General features: G+C 40.0%; 3 protein-coding genes across 3 annotated transcripts; all 3 read left to right on the top strand.

The window, feature by feature from the left end:
* Positions 1–345: 345 nt before the first annotated feature.
* On the top strand, positions 346–1,452 carry LOC144524885 (snRNA-activating protein complex subunit 1-like). The gene has a single exon (XM_078261400.1). The coding sequence runs from the start codon at positions 346–348 to the stop codon at positions 1,450–1,452; it is 1,107 nt and encodes a 368-aa protein (XP_078117526.1).
* Positions 1,453–3,394: 1,942 nt separating this feature from the next.
* On the top strand, positions 3,395–11,693 carry arl9 (ADP-ribosylation factor-like 9). The gene is made up of 4 exons (XM_078260049.1): positions 3,395–3,804; positions 5,146–5,323; positions 5,438–5,613; positions 9,469–11,693. The coding sequence occupies exons 1-4, from the start codon at positions 3,562–3,564 to the stop codon at positions 9,643–9,645; spliced, it is 774 nt and encodes a 257-aa protein (XP_078116175.1). The 5' UTR covers positions 3,395–3,561; the 3' UTR covers positions 9,646–11,693.
* Positions 11,694–11,795: 102 nt separating this feature from the next.
* spmap2l (sperm microtubule associated protein 2 like) lies at positions 11,796–22,114 on the top strand. The gene is made up of 8 exons (XM_078261399.1): positions 11,796–12,072; positions 12,158–12,188; positions 13,932–13,988; positions 14,469–14,603; positions 17,286–17,414; positions 20,159–20,300; positions 21,180–21,320; positions 21,835–22,114. The coding sequence occupies exons 1-8, from the start codon at positions 12,054–12,056 to the stop codon at positions 21,964–21,966; spliced, it is 786 nt and encodes a 261-aa protein (XP_078117525.1). The 5' UTR covers positions 11,796–12,053; the 3' UTR covers positions 21,967–22,114.
* The last annotated feature ends 2,650 nt before the right edge of the window (positions 22,115–24,764 follow it).

Here is a 24,764-nt window from a genome sequence, read left to right as displayed (position 1 = left end):
TTCGGTCTATAATATTTTGTTTTAGGAGCTATGCGGGAAAAGGTAAACATATAGGTTATGTAGTTAAGTTTGGGGATTATAACTATTGTTATCAAATTAATCCTAACCAATAGAGATATATTACATTTACTCCAGGCATGTAAAGGGACTAAATTGTCCTAATCTCGTGTAAAAATTGAACACCCAGGTAAACCATATATGATGGTTAATCGCTATGATTGGCTCCTTCCACTCGTGGGCGTAGTTCTCCGGTAATTAGCCAATGACGAGCCTCACCTGCCTTGAATCCGTTCAGTGCTCCTTCAGAGTTTCAGTAATATCTGAGGTTATTGTTTTGCGCACAGGATGCCTCGTAAACCGCCGGTTTACTCTGCTTACTTCTACGATCCTCTGACAGAAGACGTGGAGCAACTGCTGGCTCGTTTCCAGCACACCGACTCCGTCAGGTACGAGTTGTTCTCAGCCATTTGGAGGGAGATGGTCTTCTCAGATGTTTTCAGAGGCATCCCCAGTGTGGCTGAACTGAAGAGATTCTGCAGAGTAGCGCTGGCCACAGCCGTGAAGTACTTCCTGCCTCCGTACAGCTACCAGATTCGAGTGGGAGGCTTGTATTTGATGTTTGGTTTGTACCACACACAACTTGCCATTCCACCAGTGAAGATTAGACTCGCTCTGAGGGACTGGGCTCCAATCCAGAAGTTTCTCAAGGATTCATTGAATTACGGGCATCAAGATGTTGTTTACATATACGAAAAGCTTGTTGCAACCAAAGCCATACACTACACAGCCATGCCACATTTTCTCAGCTTCCAAAAGCAGTTGAAACCAAAGAGGGACACCGTGTGTACAGAGTTTCTTGGGAGGAGCACAGCCGTCCAGGAGCTCTTCTCTGCCGACATCCTAGAGGAGATGTCCAACATCCAGAGCCACTATGAGCAGCTGAAGGAGGCCACGGTGGAGGTCAGCTGTCAGGCCACCATGACCCATCGAAACTTTTCCGCCCAACTGAAAGACATCATGTCAGAGTTCATCACTTGGCAGAAGAAGACTTTCTCACAGGAGAACAAAGGCAAGAAGTCTGTTGTTGATGATGATTGTGATGATGATGATGATGATGAGGTGGAGAAGCACGCTGAGGCTGAGAGCAGCAGCAGGGCCAGGCTCCTGTCCTCCATCAAGCAGAAGAGCTACAGCAACTTCCAGGAGGCGTCCAAGGCCAGGAGGCATCGACAGGCCGAGACAGTGGAGTCCTCCAGCTCCGGGGCAGATCAGGTCCAGGAAACTGGGGCTCTGCAGCGAAAGAGGCCTCCCTCACTGCGGGCTCGGACCCAGAAGAGTCTCGGGGTGACGCGGGATGACAGCAAGCTCCAGACCTGGCTCCTGAGTGCTCCTAAGAAGCAGGAGAGGGTGCCGGTGAAAAGGACCAACCAGACAGCACCTTTCAAACCATGATGGGAAGAGAGGAAGTAAGGCTTTCAGATAGAAGTTCTGGCCTTTGTTTTTGTTCATCCAGGTTAAATCAAGTTCATTTATTTGGGGGAAAAAATACCTTTTTGATTTGATAAACAGTTGGATTTAAGTTGATTTTCACTCATTATGCATCTGTTGTTTAACTGGAATCCTTTCATTTGTTAATAAATGTATTTCATGATTGCCTCGCTGTCGTGTTTTACTCCTGACTTCAACATTGCAGGTTTGAGTAAGGAAAGGTTTGACTTCACAATCTGGACTGTCTTGTCTTTTGCCAGGACACTCAACTGGTTATTTCAAACCTTTGCAGGGATCTGTCGTCTGCACAGAAAACCCCAACCAACACCCAAATCTGTTTATGGTAGGCCTACATGCTTTTTCTTACCATTTTAATGATTTTCTTGCCATGTTAATTCATGGATGTACAGTTTCAGAATTCCATGAGTAATACTGAAAATGATGCTATGCTAATTTGCAAAATTAGCCTACTTCTTTAACCAGTGGTTAAAATCAGTGGTGGAGAAAGTATTCAGACCCAGTATTCACTGTATTTGTGAATGTAGCATACTTAAGCAGGGGCGCCGACAGCAATTTTGGGCCCCATGACAAAAAATCAAATTGGGCCCCCTCTGTGCAGCTGTTGTCACCACATCTCTAGGACCTAACTGTCCCGTCAAAAGCTTCACATAACTCTAATTAAAGGCGTGCAACTGTCTTGCTTCTTGTAGTTCAATACTAGTACTAGCACAATATTTACTGCTGGTGATTTGTACATTGCATCAAGGTCTAGTATGCAGTTCACTATTTGATGCAAGAATAAAAGCAACCATAAAAAAAATGTGCTGAAGGCCATCTTTTACAGTCTCAATGTATTTTTATTGTAAAATTTGACAAAATGGAAAATTCTCTTATTAATTATAATTATTAATGAAAGATTAAAAAAAAAAAGAAACGAACAAACTTAAATATATATATTAACTTTTCAATCAAAATAAATTAACATCATCCTCTCAAAACAATGAAAACAGCAGATTTTTTTTAACTTAGCTGCACATATATGCCAACAAGAAAATAAAGTGGACAGGTAAAATGGAATTTCCACACCAGGGTTATTATAGTGCTACAAAACAGATCAAGTGATCACTAAAGCAAAAGGTTTTGAGGTTTGGAATATGGTCATAACAGACAGCATCAGATTAAAATGGAAGAATAAAAACAAAGGACTCCTGGAAACCCAAACTTTTCTCTCAAATAACTGGCATGTCATTGAACACAATGTTGGTCACCTTCTTCACTGGGACAGGGAGGGGCACAGTTAGGGGGAGACTGGGGTGCTGCTGACTCATCTGTTGTTAAGTCTGCTAAAAGGGGCAGGGACAATGATTTAATATGAATATCTTGCTAAACGTTTCCCTGCACTGATTAAATGTAGGCTAACACTAGTCTGTAGCTAGCTAGCTTATTTCACTATGGACATGAAGCCAACAGGTTAATACCACTCACAGACTATAGGCTACCCACCTTTCTTGGTGAAAAACTGGGTTACAGTTTGACACCCTTTCCTTTGTCTTTGCTCTCTCTCTTTTCTCTCTTTCCTTTTTTGAAAACCAGATTTTGATTTAACGTTACTTGGCAACATTGCATAATGTTAAATCGTAGTATGCAAAATAACTAGTAACTTCAGTTGTCGAGAATAAAGTAGCAGACAAATTAAACACTCAAGTAAAGTAGAAGTACCTCAATTCCGTACTTGAGTAAATGTGCTTAGCCACTTTCTATCACCGGTTCTAATTACTTGATTGACCCCATGTTAAAAAGAACCTCAAGAGTTTATAATGAAATAGTTTAGGAATAATGGCGCCCTCGTGCGGTGAGATTGTAACACTGCATCAACAAAAAGCGGCGCACTTCATTCCGGAAACATCGTTTTGAGGAGTTCCTCCTCAGCTTCCTGTCTGTTAATCCACTTGTTGAGTCGAGGAGGACAACGAGGTGGATACAAATTGTAAGCTTCGCTGAAAGTGCAACAATGGCGTACACGGACGGATAAACAGCGACAGGTTGGAAAGCAAAACCCTGCGGTTGAGCACCATGATCGGTTTGAAGGAAGCCGGTGTCCTCGGCACCTCCGTCGTTCTAGCGGGGGGAGTCGCTTATCTTCTATGGAACTTTGCGTCCTCCTCCGGGGAGGAGAAGCCTGAAACTCGGCCGGAGAAAGACGGTAAAAGTGCTCGAGAGGAAGGAGAGGGAAAGGCACAGAAGAGAAGAGAGGAAGCTGCGGCTGAACAAACTGTTGTGGCCGCTGCTGCTGCTCAAGCTCAGAAAGCATCGAAGGTAAAACGACACACCTTCCTGGAAACAGTTGTTGGAGAGTGTAGCATTATAAAGGCCTACTTTAAAACTTGTGGGCACGTTTAACTTCCCCTAAAGATGGTTTAGTTTTAGGATTAACTTGAGGTAGCTAGCCTATCACACTCTCAGTAGAAGAAACGCCTAAAACAGACCAGAGTACAGCAGCTATAGAATATAGTTTGTGTTTTAAGATTGGCTAGATAATTATTAACATTAACATCATCCAGAGTTTATAAACGACTACTACAACCAGATAAATACCCTTTTAGTTGTAATGGTTAAACAACAGCAACAAGTTCATGCAAGTTCTCTGGGGATTTCTGTGGGGAGTTCTGGGAAATGTAGGACCTTTTTTATTAGTAAGACAAGTGACAGAAAAATAAACATTTTTCCATGCTCTCAAATATAAATATTTGGTGGTTTTCTTTAGTTTCTGTGACAGTTGAAATAATTTCTTGCTTCAAGCACTGTGATGGACATTTTAACATTTTATAGGCCAAAAGACTTAAACTAATCGGCAGATTAAGCGATAATAGTTTGTTGCAGCCCTAACATATATTAACAACAATATTTAAACTTATTGTTAGTCTATTGAGTTGTTCTCTTTCTTCCTTAGAAACACTGTCATCAGCATTTTGGATATTATTTTTGTATCGGCTGCTACTTAAAGCTAATCGTGCGTAGTTTCTGCCGCCCCCATGTGGAATTTTAAGTAACTAGTGCAGTGCCTGTTGAAAATGTGCCTGTTTGGAACGGGCCGATTGCTTGGCCTGTGGTATTGCTGCTTGTAGAATTCTTGAAAACCAAATTGTACCCCAACATTACTTACAGAAACCACTTCATATCCAACTCCCCTGTATACCCTGCTACTAACTTACTGAATTTCCTGACAGAGAACGTTGCAGATTCAGAATGTAATCGCAAAATATCAACATGACAATGTGGAGTAATGTGGCCAGGTTGGATCAGTGGGTAGAGCAGGCACACATATAATTAGAGATTTATGCCTTGACCCAGTGGTCCAGGGTTCGAATCTGACTTGTGACGATTTCCTGCATGTCTTCCCACTCTCTCTCCCCTTTCTCACCTAGCTGTCCTGTCGAATAAAGGTGGGAAAGCCCAAAAAATGAGAGACAGGGAGACAGAACTTAATTGTTAAGTTAACAATAAACCTATTGGAATGTAGTTAGTTACAGAAAACATCAAAATAAAAATATAGACGTATGTATGAAGTGAGTATCTTTTATGGTATCAGTAAAGAAACAACTGCGGAGCAGATAGTATTCAGTCTTAATCTGCCGTGTACTGGTCTGTGTTCTGCAGTCCAAGTCTGTGGAGTCAGCAGGGACGCAGGTGCTGGTTCTGGGTCTGGATGGAGCGGGTAAAACCAGCCTGCTGCACTGTTTGGCCACTGGGTGCCTGGAGCAGGACATGGAGCCGACGAAGGGCTTCAACGCAGTCTCCATCAGCAGAGAGGATCTGCACATCGAGTTCCTAGAAAGTAAGTCTGAACCCGAAAGAGGTGATGGTCAATGCCACCGGTCACTTCTGCTGCACGCCATGAGTTTGATGTCGATGTCACAGTCGTCTGTCTGTCTGTCACTCTGTCTGTCAGTTGGAGGTAAAGAGGAGCTCCGGCCGTACTGGCAGAAGTACATGTCCAAGGCCCTCCTGCTGGTGTTCGTGGTCGACTCCTCCAACCCACAGCTTTTCCCCGTTGCTAAGAAGCATTTACATGAGCTGCTGGACTCCGACCCCCGCCTGCCTTTAATGATACTGGCCCACAAACAGGTGAGAATGACAGATAAAAACACTCCAGGTTGCTTTTAACAAAAGCCTGCGGGCCCTATTGTCCTCGAAGAGCGCTACACAGATTATAATTAGAGACTTTGTGTTCATATGGGATTCAACGAATGATTATTTTCTAGTGCTGTCAAACAATTAAAATATTTAACCGCATTAATGTCATAGTTAACTCGCAATTAATCACACATTTTTATCTATTCTAAATGTCCATAGATTTCTTTTTTTCCAATTCTTTTTTCTCATTTTAATGCTCTTATCAACATGGAAAAGTGGATCGGCTTGCTTTGTGCTTTTGTCGCCTGGCTTTGACGAGGGGGCGGAGAATTGGCATCAGCTGTGTGCTTGGCCATCAAGTGGTATTTCAGACTGGACGTGCTGCGATGATAGCTCAGTTCACAACGACAAAACACAGATCATTTTGGTCTTGTCAATGGAACCATTTAGCAACTTTTAAAAAGTAAACTTTCCATTCAGAATCTTATTGGCATCCATTTCGGCGTCTCGCGCTCGCCATCCACTCAAAACGTAGCGTTAGCTTACTACTCTTTGGCCGGCACACCAACCAAAACGTATTTCTAAGAAGATTTTGAATGCACTCTGACTCAATGAAAAGTTTTTTCGAACACAGGAGTAAAACTGGCTACTTTAATAGGTCTAACAACTGAAAGCCACTATTTTGAAGGATTTTGAAATTCCTGAATGCCAATACTGCCATAGACTGCACAAGGTTTCACAAAGGTTGTCTCATTTACATGAAGCTGCAAACAAAAAGTCGTGCTGAGGTTTGTGTTTTATTACTGTCACAAGAATATTCTGTTTATTTTTTGCAAAGTTACTCGTGTCAAAATAAGTTAAATATTTAGTATTAAAACATGGGAAAATATTTGATCACAATTTTTATTTAGCCCTTATATATATATATATATATATATATATATATATATATATATATATATATATATATATATATATATATATATATATATAATGCGTTTTTTTTTAATCGCATGCCGGCATTTATTAATTTATTTTACACTTCATTCGGCTTTGCGTCGTGCCTAACAGGCTACTATTTTGACCCTTTGCAGCACCGTTACTTATTATCAAGCTGCCACTTCCTCGTAACACATCCTGCTGCTGCAGGCATGATGGAGAAACACAGCAGCAATAACTCTGAATGGAGCTTTTTATTTTCCAAAACTCCCGGACGGTTTGTAGACAAGTCGGAACCCATATGCACATTGTGTAAAGCCGAATTAAAATATCACCGAAGCACGTCAAGCTTGAGCTAACACCTACGGAGCTAAGCATATAGTTCAGTTAACGTGATGCTAGCCGCTAGCATGCTACCCACTCAGGCAAAGCAGTATTTTGGAGAGTGCTACTTGCCGACCTGTGGATGAAACCAAATCCCCAAAAATTACTACAGCTCTTGCGAAACGGGAGGCAACTAACTGCAGACCTGTTAGCATCGTAGAGGACTCGGGTCTTAAAGACGTACCACGGTTGGCATGTTCTGACCCGTCTCATTGCCGTCGAGGGGGACAGCAGCCCCACACACAGCCTGTATGACACGGAGAAAGCAGCCACAGTGGAACTGCTTCAAGGTGCTGCAAACGCTGTCTCATTAACCGGTGATCACTGGACGTCAGTGAGTAATCAACCTTATTTAGGAGTTACACTATATTGACTCTGGTAAGGATAGGGATTTTTAGTTTTTTAGTTAGGTACTTGGAGGAATTGTGCAATAATGACTGAATGAATTTCTTTTGTTTACAGTAAATAAATAATTACAAATCTTAAAATCAAGTTCATAAAGTAACTTTCTTTGCATTCATTTGATTCCCAATCAGAATACACTGGTAAACATTGCTTTAGATTGTTAATATGTACTTAAAAACTGTTCTGAAATGCAAAATAATAGAATATGAATCATGTGATAAAATATGCGATTAATCGCAACTAACTAAACGTTAAAAACAAGTCATAAACGTTTATGACTTCTGTCATTAAGTGTCATTCGGTTTTTGTCATGACTAGTTGACATGTTTGGGTTGTCTTGATTATGACAACTTGACATTAATCAAAGAGACATTACCAGAATCTGTCTTGGTCATGACAAGTTGACATTCAATTTGTTTGGGATGTCTTTGTAATGACAACTTGACATAATGTCATCCTGTTTAATGTCAAGTTGTCTTAATAAGGACACGCCAAAGAAATGTAATGTCAAGTTGTCATAACAAATACATCGTCTGGTAATGTCATCCTGGTTAATGTCAAGTTGTCATGACCAAGACAACTTCTGATAATGTCTTTTTGATTAATGTCAAGTTGTCATAATCAAGACAACCCAAACAATGTCAACTTGTCATGACAAAAAACGAATGACACTTAATGACAGAAGTCATAAACGTTCATGACTTGTTTATAACGTTTGACACGTTCATGACAGTGTCATGTCACGATCATGTCGATACCTTCAAGTAAAGTGTTACCGGATGTTGCCCTTAAATAATCCGAAAAGACTTAGAAGGTAGTTTCCGTGCGGCTATTAGAGGCACTTTCACTGGAGTGAGTCCTGTCCAGAATCTAAAAACGTTAAACTCCAGAGCAGAGGCCTGTACTACGAAGCAAGATTTGGCGTTAACGAGGTAACTTCAGGTTCAACCCAGGGTTTTCTGTACCACGACGGTGGATCACTTGTTACCGGGTTCAATCGCCATGGTAACTTATGCTGAACAGCTAACCTGGTCGGGAGCAGGTTATGTTGGAGATTAGAGATCAACTGGTGTAAAAGCACCGCCTACTGACCAATCAATACTCGATTGATAACGGCATCACCACGAGCGGTGGAAATTAGGACGGTAAGATCAGGCGGTGCTCGGTGTGCGGAGAGGGAGAGAGGGGGGAGAGAGGGATGCACTCAAAAGTTAAAACATTTAGAGACCGACAACCCCGTTAACATTCACTGATTCAGATTTTTTTGGGGCTTTTCCCTTTTTATTAGAAAGTGGATAGATTTGAAAGGGGGAGAGAGATGGGGAATGACACGCAGCAAAGGGCAGCAGGTCGGACTCAGCCAACATGGGGCGAATGCTCTTACTGGGTGAGCTAGAGGCCGCTCCAGGTATTTTTATGAAATATATCGATTTTAATGGGAGGGAATTACATATAGGCTATCTGCATCTTGAGCCGTGTGTTGCCAATGCGCACATCGGTTTGAATTATGTTTTTATATATATTTTATTTGCTCTCACGATCGCTTACCACTGCCAGGGTTGCAACTGAAATACAAGGCTAAAGCAACGACAGTTTATGGAATGGACAAGTGTCAGATCTAGTGCCTGACTGATGGGAAAGTGATATTGATAAGCGTTGTGATTTACGCATTTACAGCGTCGGCTATTTTTTGCCAGCTTTCCTCCTGTTTTAGGAGGCAGCGACTGTATTGCATTTTGCCTGCAAAACCGTGTCTGTGTTCTTCATGTTTATGTAGAATTATAGTTTGCTCTTCTTATATAAAATATGCTGCTCTGGTAGATGTTTGCGATTGGTCGTGCTGCGCAAACACGGCCTCTTTTATGTGAACGCGCGCGCCGTTGGATTGGGAAACCCTGGGTTGATTGAACTAGTTGATAACCAGCGTCGTCACACAGCTTATGGGGGACCGCGGTTGTTAGGGTTAGTGAAGCCGGGTAACTGAAATAAATCCAGGGCATGTTGATCTTCATTCGTAGTACAGGCCTCTGGTATCCTCCGATGTGTCTTTATAATGAATTAAGGGGATGATTGAAATCTCCAACCAGATGTCCCCTCATGTTTGTCTCATGTTTCCAGGACCTTCCAGGATCCTGCAGCATCACCGACCTCCACGACGCTCTGTCTCTGTCCGAGGTCGGAGACCGCAAGTTGTACCTCATCGGCACCTACGTGAGGAAGGGCGACGCAGAGCTCGCCTATGGCGTCCAGGACGCTCGCGACCTGATCATCCAGATGGTTTGTGACGGCAGTTAAACGCACTCCGTTGGCGGTTGTCAATTACTCCTGTGTTTTTGATACAAATGTAATACGTTCTCTGCACCTTTTTCACATCAGTGATTTCGCTACAACAGGTCGGCTGAAAGTCTTTAATTTATTTATGAGAAAATAAAAGTAAATGTATTTGTTGTCTTTGTATAGTATAGTTGGGGTTATAAAACTCCTGGATTCTGGATATGAAAGTGTGAAATTTCACTGACTTGGAAAAGCACTTTCCTTGTTTGATAATGACAGTTTTTTTTTTTCCAGACGTACGGTATCTTTATTTAAGCTCGGTGCCTACAGGACACTCTTAACAACGTGTGTGTTCAAATGTTCTCTCCACCAAAGATTTATTTTATTTTCATCTAGGCAGGTGGTGATGAGTTTCACCTGTAGATCATGCTACACGAGCAACTCTAGAAAGCAGTTAATGCAGATGGTACAGAATCACAATGGATTTATTTCAGGCCATCTGTGTAGCTGCGGGTTGCAGCTTTATCACCTGCGATGAGCCAACAGTCTTTTAACTAATTTGTTAAGTAGGCAAACTAAAAAATCACCGTTGACTGTAACTGTCAGTTATTTGTTTCTAATTTGCACTGTGTCATGATGTTTGTCATGATCCACAGAATATGTAATACCTCGATATTATGACTTAAAGCTGTACTGGGCAAGATTGTAATGAGAAAATAAACCCATAATATCAGCTTAAAGTACAAAGTGAGGCACCCCATCCCTACTGATAAACACCTGTTACAGTCACTTAGTATTTCGGCCGAACTTTCAAAGGTCACATGAGACACAGCCATCTTCTAACCGTATACATACTGGGAACTATATTCTCAGAAAGGCGAAGCACTGCTACTTCTGCTACTTGGGCGGGGTGATTTGCTTGCAGCACCTGAGAAGCCCTGTGGTGAGGAGCAGAGAGTAACAACGGTGCTTTTCAGGTGTTGCGTGAATCACTCCGCCCAAGTAGCAGAAGTAGCAGTGCTTCGCCTTCTGAGAATATAGTTCCCAGTTTGTATACGGTTAGAAGATGGCTGTGTCTCATGTGACCTTGTCATTTGTACACGCTGTGACTATACAAATCACAACATGTAAACAGGAGCATGTTGGCGTTATTTTGTCACTTATTGGGAGCAGTAGGCTAGATGGAGCCGGTTACCTCCAGGATCTGTGCTAAGCTAGGCTAGCGGTGGGTGCGTCAGAGAGAGTTACAACACGCACGGAGATGAGAAGGGTATGTATGGACTTGTCTAACTCTGGGGGTTACGGTGAATAATCTAAAGTCCCAATAAGTCGGCGTGTTCCTTTTAAGGCTGCTGTGTTCAGGTCAGTGATGATACGTGATGTGATTTCTGGGTATTTTCATTTTTCAAACCTCTTGACCTCTTTCTGCCATGTGGTGCCACCAACATGCAAACTTGACGATTACAGCTTTAAGAAAAAGAGGACATTAAACTTGTGGTACCTGTTACATTTTTCTGATGTGCCGTTAATATTTAAACTGATAATTAAAATTGAAAGCATACTTTCAACAGGACACCACTACTAACCTTAACACTAGCCAATAACCTTCTTTGTGTTATTGTTGGATTACAGCTTTAAAAACCCTTTACGGCTCATTGTCATGTACTTTGTTTTGTCTTTATCTTTAGAAGGGACTTTACTTTATCTTAAAACAAAGAACTCTTAACAGAAAGTATGAATCAGGTTATTTTTCTAGATGTCGTTTGAATTAGCTATTTGTTTTTGCTGTTCAGAGAGATGTGCACAGCTGCTTGTTAATTTGTCTTAAGGTTTTTTTTGGTGAAATCTGTTTAATTCACTGTCTGTTACCTCTTGTAACTTTGGGACGAAGGGGAACTGCATTGTTGTGTGCAAAGCCTTCATGTTTACCATTTATGAGGAATGTAAAGGTTTCAAAGACTACTTTTCTTTAAAAATTTAATCCAATTTTTCAGTTTTATTTTTCAAAAAACAAAATGTCCAACATAAATTATTATTTTTTTCACCCCTAAATAAATAATTTCCACAGACTTGATTGGTGTGCTTTTATTGTAGCTTTGAGAAATGAACTCATGACCTCCCACGTACAGTCTCTCTACCCATCAGGTCTAGAAAGCCTGATCCAAACAAACAGCGGCTCTCCAGAAATACAGCAGCAGCAGCAGCCCTCATCGCTGACCTCCACGTATCACTTTCTGTTTAACATCCTGCCTCGGAAGTCTTGAGACGGCCAGATGGATGGGTTGAGTGTGCAGACTCCAGTTTCAAGGAGTCCTCAGGTTTGAATGCGGTTGCTAAGGACTCCTGACTCCATAGCAACAGCAGGAGATTAGTGTGACACCATCAACAGGCAGCAAGCCTCCAACCTGCTGCTGCTGCTGCAAGTTGAGATGGTGTCTGGAAAACAAGGTAAATGTGCTTATTGATATGTGCGGCACAGTCCTCAAATATTTGTAGTCCCATATTTTCAGTCTTATTTCTTTTCCTCTTGCAGGGATTCAGTCCAGATTTGGTCCATCAAACAGGTGAAGTAACATGTTTTTTTAATGAATTTCTTTCATTTTTCACCTACCGTGGCTTGCATCAAAATATCTGGACATGTTTGTTATAAGAAAATAATGGCTCATTTTTAGTAACTATTGAATATTTGCTAGAGTGTTTGCTCATTTGTTTATTTATTTACTCATTTCTATATATCTATAAATAAAATGTACATGTATAAATTCCATAGTTAGCCAAAAGTAATGAATAGACATTTGAATCAATAGCAAAAACTAATGGATAAGGGATTAGGAACTAACACACGGTCTAATATTGGAATGTGTATATAGCATTTTAATGTTGTCTATTAAACTTCCTTATTTCATTATTTTATCTATTTCATTCAAATAGATTGTTTCTGCTTGTCTTACCTCTTAGTCTGTCTCTGTGCTGCTGAAATAGTTAAATTTCATTAACAATTGCAACAATTTAAAGTGATAACAATGTGTATAAGGAGTTGGGAACCACTGGTCTAAAGTATTGCAGTGTGTGTGTATATCATTTTAATGTAATCTCTCTTATTTTCCCAATTTTCTATTTTTTTAATTATTTCATTTAAATAGTTGTTTAGCTGATTTTCTAACCTCTCTGTGCTGCTGTAATGTGTTATTTCCCTCTCATGTTTTGCCTTATTTTATGTTTGATTGTAATGTATTCACACATTACTGGGCAACATGTGTCGCTGTCCACGCTTTATTTCTGTTTCCTACCTTTTTTGGTATCACATTATTTAAACATTATTACATTTATAAGCAGCATATAGGCATTCCATAAATGTTTTTTTAACACACTGTAATGTACCACAGCCCATAGATATATGGTCATTTAAAGTATTTGATGTAGTTGTCAACGACTTTAACTTCTGTGATGTGTCCATAACTGGATATTGGAATATAAACCTGATGACCGACACTATATTAATAACACGGTTGTAGTTATGAATCTTGTCTTCATCGGAGAAATTATAATTGTTAAAACCTGTACAATAATATACTTCAAATGTTCTTATGTCTGCTGATACCTACATTGTAATGTCTTATGAAACTGTTAATTATATGACTATATGCTTATTAATGGTAAATATGGGGTGTTATTTTTTTTGTGTTACTATGTCCATATATCTCCCAGAAGGATCACAATGAATTAAAGAAAGTCTACAAACTTAAGCCATATATGTTAATTTGGTTACACTTTACTTGAAGGTATCTACATAAGAGTGACATGACACTGTCATGAACATGTCATAAACATTATAAACAAGTCCTAAACGTTTATGACATTACGCTTCTTTTAGTAAGTGTCATTCGTTTTTTGTCATGGCAAGTTATGGTTAGGGTTCATGTGTAAGGACTGTGTCATGACAGTGTCATGTGTTCATGACACTCTTATGTAGATACCTTCAAGTAAAGTGTTTTAACGTTAATTTTCCTCTTTCAGTCAGTCCGGTGAAATGAAAAATCTATATCATGAAAATGTACGACTCACAGATAAACTTTGTCAGTTGTGCCTTTGACTTTGATTAGTGGTCGCAATGAGGTTTAGGGTTTGAAGCCAGTTTTTGGATGTCACAGCACTACCAGAAAGAAGAAAATCCTCAACACAGACGGGAAACCCACTGATTGATTGCATGTTCCCCCTGGGCCCAAAGTCTCTGAATTACACTTGTATTTAAAGCTCATTTGTGTTTTTTTTTTTTTTTTTTTGGGACTGTTATGTTTTCCTGGCAGAATCTTGGAGCTGGCGCAGCACAAAACCTCAAAAACAGTTTGGGCCACAACTCCATGGTGAGTAGCTGAGTCATACATATTACATTTTTCCTCTTAATATGTAAAAACAACTTTTCTGATACCACAACAAGTATCGCGTTGGCCGTTTTTCATTGTATTCTTGGTTATTCTTGGTCTGTAAACACATCAGCGTTGCAGGATGAGTTCTGTTCTCCAGCTGTTACATCATATGAAATTGCATGTTTGTTCATTGATCTGGTGTGAAATTGACTCCAAGAATCCAGGGGCGTCTGTGGTCAGCGTTTCCTTCCTTGAGTGCAGTTTCTTTAAACTACATAATTAAAGACAGATGTCTGGTCAGGTTTTAAATGTGTGGTTTAAAAGGGCTAAACAATGGAAACATGAACATTTGATTGAAAGTATCATTCATCATTTGGTAATGACCTGCCTGCTTGGAAAATATTTATTCTGCTTCTACACCAACATTGTCATCATTGCATCTCCTCACTGGAAACTTTTCATCTTTTCATCGATCAGTGAGAAGCTGAGCTGGGGCAACCAGGAGCCAATATGGCCCCTCTCCGCTTCTGCGCTCAGAGCCTTTCCAAGCACAAGAATCCAATACCTAGCCAGGCACAAAAGAGACACCTCAGCAAGGGAGGATCAGCGGAGGTAACTGTAGCCTGTCTGCACCCCGAACATTATTGATGACTCTTATCAAAAAGGCATGAGAGGGAGGAAGGGTGGGTTGTTTGTGTTCATCCTCCAGAGGACTGTACACAAGCCTTTTTGCGCTGTGCTGGATCGATATGTTTGGGGAAATGTTTACAAAGCTGAAGGGGTAATGACTTCCAAGTCCCTCGGATGCTCTTTGGCACAGAAATGATTCAGAAAATGCAAAGTGATGTTCAGGACTGATGCCAGTTGCATCCCGATCAGAGGTGATCACCCCTGAGAGCTGTCGAGATCAATTAGTGGACGAGAAGCTGTGATGGCAGCTCCAGAGGCTTTTATTTTGACATGGTTTGTTGTTTCCCCCCTGCCTCAGCTGTCACATTAAAAGCTCAGTGACATGCATTGTAATTCAATCAGAAGCCCACACAGGAAGTGCAGCTCCCAGAACGAATAATAGCAATTTACTGTAATTGAAGATGGCAGCAAACAACCTGCTACTTTGGTTCGAAGCAGGATGTTCATCAGAGATTCAGTGTGGACCACTCTTAAAAGCTTGTTTACTTGCAGCAAGTAGAGCCAGTTTATAGCACTCACAGCATAAGTACAGAAAGTGACTGAAGATTGTTCACAACTTTTTTTAAAGGAGTTGGGAGTCAAGTTATTCGGTTCATGCAATCAGTAGCTTTTCTTCTGATCGCTGGTCATGCCCGGCATCTCCTCCACATTATGTGTTCTGCCCTCAGGGATACATCCTGTGCTCTTTGCAAGGTCACTCAGCTTTCATGACTAACACATGAAATACAGCTGTATGAACACTGAAGCAAAACCATTCTAAGCATAATTTTTCTAACAACAGTGTACAGGCTAGTTACAAACCAGTTGTTGTTTGGCGAGGGAACATCAAAATTTGCCGGCCTTCTGTGCCCACACTGTATATTACAAAAGGAAAACACCATGCCGCCACAGTCAGCGATGCCCTTCGACAAAAAATCACAGTGTTCAAATTGAAGCATCATCAAGGTGTTAAGGTTTTCCTGAACACTTTTGAGGTATATCAGTTGATTTAGGTGGCTGAATACAGTGTGTATATATTGTCTTGTTTTTTTTGTATTGATTAGATGAATACTGAATCTACTCTCACTCATCAATCATATTCAATCCAAGCTTATCTGGGGTAAGGCAGCAGCCCCAGCAGGGGACCCTAAACATCCCCTTTCCCCTAGCCACATTAACCAGCTCTCTCTGGGGGGATCCAGAGGCGTTCCTAAGCAAGGGTGGAGATATAATCTCTCACCTCCTCCCAGCTGGACGTGCCTGGAACACCTCCCTAGGGAGGCGCCCAGGGGGCATCCTTACCAAATGCCCGAACCACCTCAACTGGCTCCTTTCGACGCAAAGGAGCAGCGGCCCTACTCCGAGTTCCTCACGGATGACTGAGCTTTTCACCCTATCTCTAATACTAAATCTAGATTATGATACATGTATTCTGTTGCTTCTGATAATTACACTGCTGTTTCACATCTAATCGCATTACTCTGCAGTCTGGTCCATTTTTTAATTTCTAATCTGATTATCTGGCAGACTTTCTGGTCATTCTCCAGAAAATCCAATCCATCACAATAATTATTGGTGTAATACCTCAGTATCAATAGTGTGGCAAAATGTAGTACGGCAGCTGGGCTGCAACCAATGATCATTTTCATTATGGATTAATCGGAAGATTAATCTGCAGATCAATTAATCTTTTGATTTATAAAATAGTAAGAAAAAATGCCTACCGCAGTTTCTTAAACCCACGGCTGACATCTTCAAAAAGGTTTGTTGTGTCCAACCAACAGTACAAAACGCAAAGAGATTCAGTTTGCAATGCTAATAAAATCAACACGATTGGGAAGCTTGAACCAGTGAATGCTGGGTATTTCTTTACTTGAAAAATGACTTAAACAATACATTAATTAAGCAAAAAATGGCAAAAAGAAATTGTCTGGTTCCAACTTCTTATATGTAAGATTTAACTGCTTTACATGATTTTAATGTCTGTCCGTTTGTGGCTCTTGCCCCCAAGCCCATTGGTTCCTACTAAAGCCATTACAAAACTGGTCACAAATATATACTTTTACTTATTAAACCGGCTCAGAAATGACCTAAAACTGCTGCACTTGGTTTTTAGCAAACATGACTTAAACAAGTAAATATTGCATTTATTGGGGACTATTTTCAGCGGGATTGAGTCAATACTTGTTAGTAGGATCAATTTAAAGTTTATTTTAGTTGTTTTATTGGATTTGTTGACGGGACGAAAAAATAGAATACCACCAGTTATCCATAACAATCACTCAGAAATAACTTTGCAGAGATGATACATTCCTTAAATCCTTCAACATAATCTGATGGACTACATATTTGCTTTACAAGCAGAACAATGGGCCAAAATGAACTTGTCAGCAGGGAGCATTTGACCGTGGTTATATGTCATCCCATTGTCTGCACTAAGTGTTTAAATGTTTTTGTGGGTACAGATGATTTTCCACTCATACCGCCGTCATCAGCCAGCCAGACATTCATCCATTGTTCTGTATTTGCCCTCCTTCTCCTAACTTCTGGCTCAAGACATTCATGTGTCCCAGACACACAACACAACGTATAATGGATGTGGTAATAGCTTGCATTTTCCTGCAGGAAGGAGGAGGAGGAGGAGGCGAGCTTCTCCAGGAAGACCCAACGTCCTTCCTCCAAGGCATCCCAGTACAAGCACATTGTCTGCTTGTCAACACCCAAAACCAGGAGCTGCAGCCCCCAGGAAGCAGGGTAAAAGCCTCATTAGACATCAAACATAAGCAGTAAAGTGAGGACAAGTGGAACTGAACCAAGCAAACCCAGGCCAAATTAGTGTTGTGATGTTTTGTTCATTTGAAAGCCCATTATCTAAGTGGCAGCTTCAGAGAGCAAAACAGACCCAATACAAAACAATATTATCTGTTAAGTTATCTTGGAGTTGTGTTTTAGTAATTTGCAGGCATTAGATACAAAAGACATCTAGATGCTTAGATAATAACTAGGCTATATTTAATTAAAATACAGTTTTTAGACATCCAGGTTATATATAACCACGTATTGAATAGGAATAGGAATGTGTATGCCTTAATAATAAACAAATGTTTGCCTTTAACAGATAGGACAGCTGTAGACAAGAAAGGGGGAGAGAGAGAGAGAGGGTGGGCATGCAGCAAAGGGCCACGGGATGGAATCGAACCCTGGCCGCTGCGGTAAGGACTGAGCCTTGGTATATGGGGCGCACGCTCAACCAGGTGAGCTAGCAGGGCGCACCGTGATTAGTCATTTGTCACAAAATGGCTTTTGAGAATCGAGTGATTGATTGAGACAGTGGTTCCCAGTCTTGGGGTAAAAACATAAATATGAGACAAGATGATTTAAAAATGATTTCTGTTCCACAAAATGAGGTCCATATTTTTCTGACTTTTCCATTTTTCTTCTTTCTTAGGAAATACTGATTACTTTCACCACTGCAGGCCTCTAGAAATAATTTTAAGAAAACAATCTAAGAAGGAAAAACATTCTTTGATTGAAAGCTATAACCACAAGTAGACATTGCTTGTTTTAAGGGGTGGAGAGCCAAAAATGTGAGGATTTTCTGCTTTCCTATGATTTTTATAATTGTAAATAGAATATATAAAATATTCTTTAATCACAGAAAAAGAGATGTTGCAGCCCTAAATGTAACTAAGGCTACCTAAGTACAGTATGGTGTTAGTCAGCAGTAGTTACATAAGTTTAAATGTATTTTTATTATTATCTTTTCTCCACTGACAGCAACCATTTGGAAACATTCACCATATCAAACAACTCATCACTGCTTCAATGTTAGAAATATGTACAGTATGTGCTCCAGCATCAGCTTTCTATTTTAGAGATTATTTCCACATCCAGCTCTTCAGTAGACCTTCATATCGTCTGGTTTTTTTGGGCAGATTTGTGACTTCAAAACTCTAAATCTTTTCTTCTCCCTCGGGGGGTCCACATACCAACCAAAGTCTAGAATGTAATCACTGCAGAATATAATATATCATATAGTTAAATATGAAAAGCAGAAGCTCTGCTCCAACACTCACCTCTCCACGCTGTGTGAGGAAGGCAACGATTGGACATCTGTTATTTCAGTGTCAGACTGTGGGAGAACGAGGAGCGGAGACAATAGAGCTTATTGTCCAAAGTTCAGGACCCCTGGGACGCTCGCAGACAGCCGCGGAAGTCTTTTTAAAAAAAACGTGAACACAGCAGCAGAACATGTTGAGAGATTTATACAGTGTTTACATTCTGAATTCAATACACTAAATGAATATGTGCTTTTGTGTTTTAAATAGTTGATAGCTGTTTTTAATTCCCTACACAAAAAAAATAATCATCACCATCTGTTGAAACTTAATCCTCTCATCTTGTTGCTCCAAAAAAACAAACATTAAAAGGTAAAAAAAAAACACAAAGCAGCATGTGGCAGATCAAAATAAAATACTTTTTCTTCTAAAATGACACATACGTGCCACTGGTGAATAAAAATGTCTAACCTGGTAAAATGATTACTGTAGTGAAAGTAACTGAAATTGTTTTGGGTTAAGACGTGTCCTTACATATAACTTAAGTCACTTTCTGTATTGTGAATAATATGTGTAGTCAAATAATGTTGGCTACTCAAATACTAAAGTATCAGCCTTCTGTTAAAGGTAATAGTGTTGCAGTCTGCAGCTGCTCTGTTACAGGGAGTTTCAATCGATCTTTAAAGTGCTCATATTGTGCTTTTATGGCTTTTTCCCTTTCCTTTATTGTGTTATATATCTTTTTTGTGCACGTTATAGGTTTACAAAGTGAAAAAGCCCAAAGTCCACCCCAGAGGGACTTACCATCTACAACAGAAAACACTGTTCACAAACTGCTCCAAACAGCTCTCTTGTAGTCCAGCTTTTAATTCCGTGACGAACGCGCGTCACTTTGTGAAGTGTTGAGATTCATGTTTTTGGTATTTTGCCTTTATCAGATAGTGGGACAGAGAGGGGTATGAAAGATCCCCAGCTAGAAACAAACCAGGAACGTTGCATCTAATGCAGCCACTATGCCTCAAGGACGCCCCATCTGGGGTTAATACTTTAACCGTAAGGTCCACTTATTGTGGCTATATTCTTTCAGCTTTCCAGTGTATTCAGAAACCGTCTTATTCTGGCCCATCTACAGGATACAGTTGAAAGCTCCAGGATTAAGCGGGCTATATGTATAGAATATTTACCACAGATGTACTTCCAGTACACTCACATTTTCTAGAAACAGTTAGTGGAGAAAAACGGAGAGGTTTTTTTTTTAGAATAAAGATGTGATATTACAAGAAAAGCATGAAAAAGAGTACTAATTCTTGAAGAAAACAGCTATTCATTTATTTGTTGGACAATTACAGCTCAATAAGAAACATTTTAGATTTTTCAGATGATTATTTCTAGCAGCATATTCCTAGCAGCAGTTTAAATGTCGTTCTGCTGGTCCCACAGGCCTCCTCACACACCTCAGTGTGAGAAGAACTGTCCTATTTGGCACGTCAATCCCAGCGTGAAGACTGCTGTGATCACACCGCGACTGCTGCAACTCTCCAACCCCAAACTGAACCATCCACACTTCCTGGGCAACAGAGAGGTAAGATCCTAAAGCACTCATAAATACACTGAAAAAACCCGCACGGGCAATGCTAATAGATATATGTCGGCTGACAAGTTGCATCAGCATTGTTGTTCTGTCTTTTCTTTTTATGCCACTTTCTACTCCCCTACATTTCAGAGGGAGATATTGTACTTTTTACTCTACTACATTAATCTGACAGCTTTAGTTACTAGTTATTATGAATTAAACTTAATATAACAGCCTACAAGTCCAGCTGAAATGATTAGATGATTAATTACTTGATTGACAGAAATGTTTTGACCGTTTCCAGTTTCTAAATTGTATGGATGTTTCTGCATTGAGTACTTTTACTTTTTAATACTTTAAGTACATTATCCTGATGATACTTACATACTTTTACTTAAGTAACATTTTCAATGCAGGACTTTTACTTGTTAGTAGTTATTTTTACAGTGTAGTATTAGTATTTTTACTTACTGTAAGAAAAGGATCTGAATACTTCTTCAACCACTATATATAATAATCAATGAGAGCTGTACCTTTATTTTCAGGTATTTAGCTAAAAACACATTCTCTGATTATTTTCATTATATAAACTTACACATTGAATTTCCAGAAAGTGTATTATATTGAAGTACATATTATTTTTATATACCTCTTATTTACTTATTTTACTCTATCTGTCCTAATGCTGTCCTTTTGCTAAAAACTAAATTTCCTCTCTGGCAATCAATACAGGTTTATAGAATCTTAATATGCCTTTGGTTATAAATGTTAGGAATGATGAACGCTTGAAATGGGATTTTATGTGATATTGGGCTATATAAATAGACTACACTTGACTAGATAATAGTATGAATTGTGATATATCCTCCTTCTGTTTGTGTTCTATAGAGCGTTGCGTCCATCGTTTCTTTCGCTTCCAAGACAGCTCAAATCTCTCAACGACTGGTCCAGCTGTCGCTGCCCAGACTGAAGCAGAGCAACATCTGCCACAAGCTCGGACGCCCGGTGGAATCGATCTGGACTGTAAGTGTAAGAGCACCAACTGATAAATCATCTTATTATTTATTGGTGCAATTTTTTTTGCCAGAAAGTCTTGTACATTCTTTTAAAAAATTGTCTGGGATGGGACCAAACATTTCAACAAAGCAAGAACAGTATTCACTCGTCTGTATGTTTGACATCACACAATCAATTAAAATATTTTCCAGCTGTTTGAACCAGCTCACCGTCATAAACTGTGGAGTTGTTTTCACATGATATAGTTCTTTCAATTAATTGTGGAATTTTCCACTCATTGTCATCAGCCAAATGACTGGATGCATCGTTTGCTTACACGCCACTGCCAGATGTGTATTGGCTCTCTGTCCTCCAGTTTTGCAGTCTGGCTCCTATTTTGATAGATGAAACAAATGTGTAATGACAAAAGATCCTTTGCTTGAACAGCAGCTGAGTTGCAACATGAATAACATATTTGTAAGACATGAGTTTGGGGACGGTGTTCCTGTCAGTACTAAAACTTTGTACTGTAAATATCTGAATCCAGGTGTCAAAGGCAGCGAGGAGAGCCACAGCGAGTGCTCGTGTGGAAATGCTGGCGACACCAAAACAGCTTTCCATGGACTACATCCCTCCACGAGAACCAGAGTGGAGCCGAAACAACGTCCTGTCCACCTGAGCCTGCTTCAACATCCCAGCCAAGTCAGTGCTCATCCACTTTGACTCTTTGTATATAAGGATAAAGACAGTAATGATAATCATTGTGGACATTTAACTTCTTTTGGTGCTTTATTTGGTTACACTTTACTTGAAGGTATCTACATAAGAGTGGCATGACACTCTCATGAACCTGTCATAAATATTATAAACAAGTTATAAACATTTATGACATAACGCTTCTTTAGTAAGTGTCATTCGGTTTTTGTCATGACAAGTGGGTTCATGTGTCATGACTGAGGTGCATGGAGAGGGGAAAGAAGTCTTAAGAGGTCAAAACTCCAGCAACACTTGTAGTATATAGAACAACTTTAGGTTACACTTTACTTGAAGGTATCTACATAAGAGTGACATGACACTGTCATGAACGTGTCATAAACACGTCATGACATTATGATTAGGGTTAGGGTTCATGTATCATGTGTTCATGACAGTGTCATGTCACTCTTATGTAGATACCTTCAAGTAAAGTGTTACCCTTTATTTTAACGTGTCCAAAGATCCTCCTTTTCAATGTTTTTCCAATTCTTTTAAACTAGTAACCTGTGAAGTGTGTTTGCAGAAAAAATACTAGAATAGTTTGAGTTGTTTTTTTATTATAATTTGCAGTAATGCAATAAAACACCATAAACCACAAAAATAGGAGAAGCCCCATCTATATCTGACTGCAAACTCCAAACAAATGAAAGAAAACTCAAGATGAGCAAGGACAGCAGGATTTAGTGACAGGATCTAAATGTCAGCATGAAAAATGAACTAAGACAAATTAATCTAAACTGTAAAAATGTCATATTTAAATGACAACATTTTTAGAATTGGGTGAACCTACCTGATTCTAAATGCTGTTTGTAATGTATTTCATGGTGACCCTGATGAAACACCTCAGTCTTACAATAAAGTAGGGTAACACTTTACTTGAAGGTATCTACATAAGCGTGACATGACACTGTCATGGACACATGATACATGAACACTAACCCTAACTATAACGCCATGATGTGTTTATGACACGTTCATGACAGTGTCATGTCACTCTTATGTAGATACCTTCAAGTAAAGTGTAACCTAAAGTTGTTCTATATACTACAAGTGTTGCTGGAGTTTTGACCTCTTAAGACTTCTTTCCCCTCTCCATGCACCTCAGTCATGACACATGAACCCTAACCCTAATCATAATGTCATGACGTGTTTATGACACGTTCATGACAGTGTCATGTCACTCTTATGTAGATCCCTTCAAGTAAAGTGTAACCTAAAGTTGTTCTATATACTACAAGTGTTGCTGGAGTTTTGACCTCTTAAGACTTCTTTCCCCTCTCCATGCACCTTAGACTTAGATGAAGTTGTGCCAGAAACCCCCACTCTGTATCTTTTCCGAAAACCAAGATGAAAGATTATAAAAAATATTAAATATGTTTAAATTCCAAACTCAATTTGAGACGTCTGGAGGGGAAATGTAAATGAGAACAACCACATTTGTGCGTTTTTGCGGTTCTGTTGATATTGTTACCATGTGTATAAAACTTTAAATCAAAACATTTGGACTGCGACACTAGAATTTATGAGGGATTGACGGTTTGAATCTCAGACCTTTTGAATAAATCGGAACAGAGGAAATGAATAATGTCAGGAATAAAAACATCAGCCTCAGTCTGAGGTGATCCACAGGGTTTTTGTTTTTGTTTGCAGTTGACCTGGATTTTGCATTTATATCCCCACCATGTGTGTATGAATCCTTGCACACAGACAGCTTCAGGTCACTGACTTTTATTTTGTAGGTATTTTAGCCTTTAAAGAGAAATTATTCCACTGAGGCAACATTGTGCTTTCTTGGTCAGTTTCACCACTTCCTCTCCGCCTCTCTCTGAAGTTTTTAATTTGGGACAGATGTGTGTCTGCCATAAGCATTTCTTCCACTCTTAGATATGTTGAAAATTGTCACTTCAGGCCACTGTGTATCTGCAGTCTGAGTTTGAGGAACATTTTACCAAAGCGTTTCAGAAACTCCCCTTTCCTCTTTCAGAGTTCATGGCTTTTTGGAAATACCACAGTCTTGCCACAGTTTAGTTTACAAAGAGTGCCAGGGCTTCAGTTTGGAAATCCACTGTAATCTCACTTACACTTGTGTAAGTGACTGTTGCATAAAAAATAGTCACAGTTGATGTGTTGGCAGACGTAGGCCCTGTGCTGTAATTTGATTTGCGAGCACTGCAGACAGTGGCAGCCAGCGCAGGCTTTAGATCAGCACAGGTTTGTGGCCCGGCCCGGCTCGGCTAGACATCAAAGGGGATTGAACCGGCGCCCTACTGGGAGGCTAATCTGGGATTAGCCTGCTGCGTTCGTGACCTGGGACCACAAGGTAGTGAGAGGCAGGTGGTTGGGGAGATGGGGACAAACATTAAAAAAAGAAAGCTGAATTTTAGCCAAACAAACATTTCTAAAGAGGACATTTGGTTGAGTCTAACCTCCAGTAACCAGGTGGAGCCAAAGGATCTTTATGGTATAGGTCAACAGGTTTACAGTCAGTGTTTCTCAGCTAAATGCATTGTGTGTGTCCCAGTTGAGCACGAGGTACAAACCAATGTATTAAAACATTGCTCTATAGCACCACTGGTGGTCAAACACTCCATTGTGCATATTTAAGGAGAACTCTGATTGGTGTTTGAGTTTCACACGAGGTATGAATATAGTCAATCTTCAAAACGTCACAGAATGCAGTCTGAAATTGAATCAACACCTTTCTGACATTTTTCATTAGCA

The sequence above is a fragment of the Sander vitreus genome, chromosome 10 (assembly GCF_031162955.1).
Source record: "Sander vitreus isolate 19-12246 chromosome 10, sanVit1, whole genome shotgun sequence".
In the NCBI taxonomy this organism is placed as follows: domain Eukaryota; kingdom Metazoa; phylum Chordata; class Actinopteri; order Perciformes; family Percidae; genus Sander; species Sander vitreus.
This window is presented reverse-complemented; position numbering and strand designations above follow the sequence as displayed.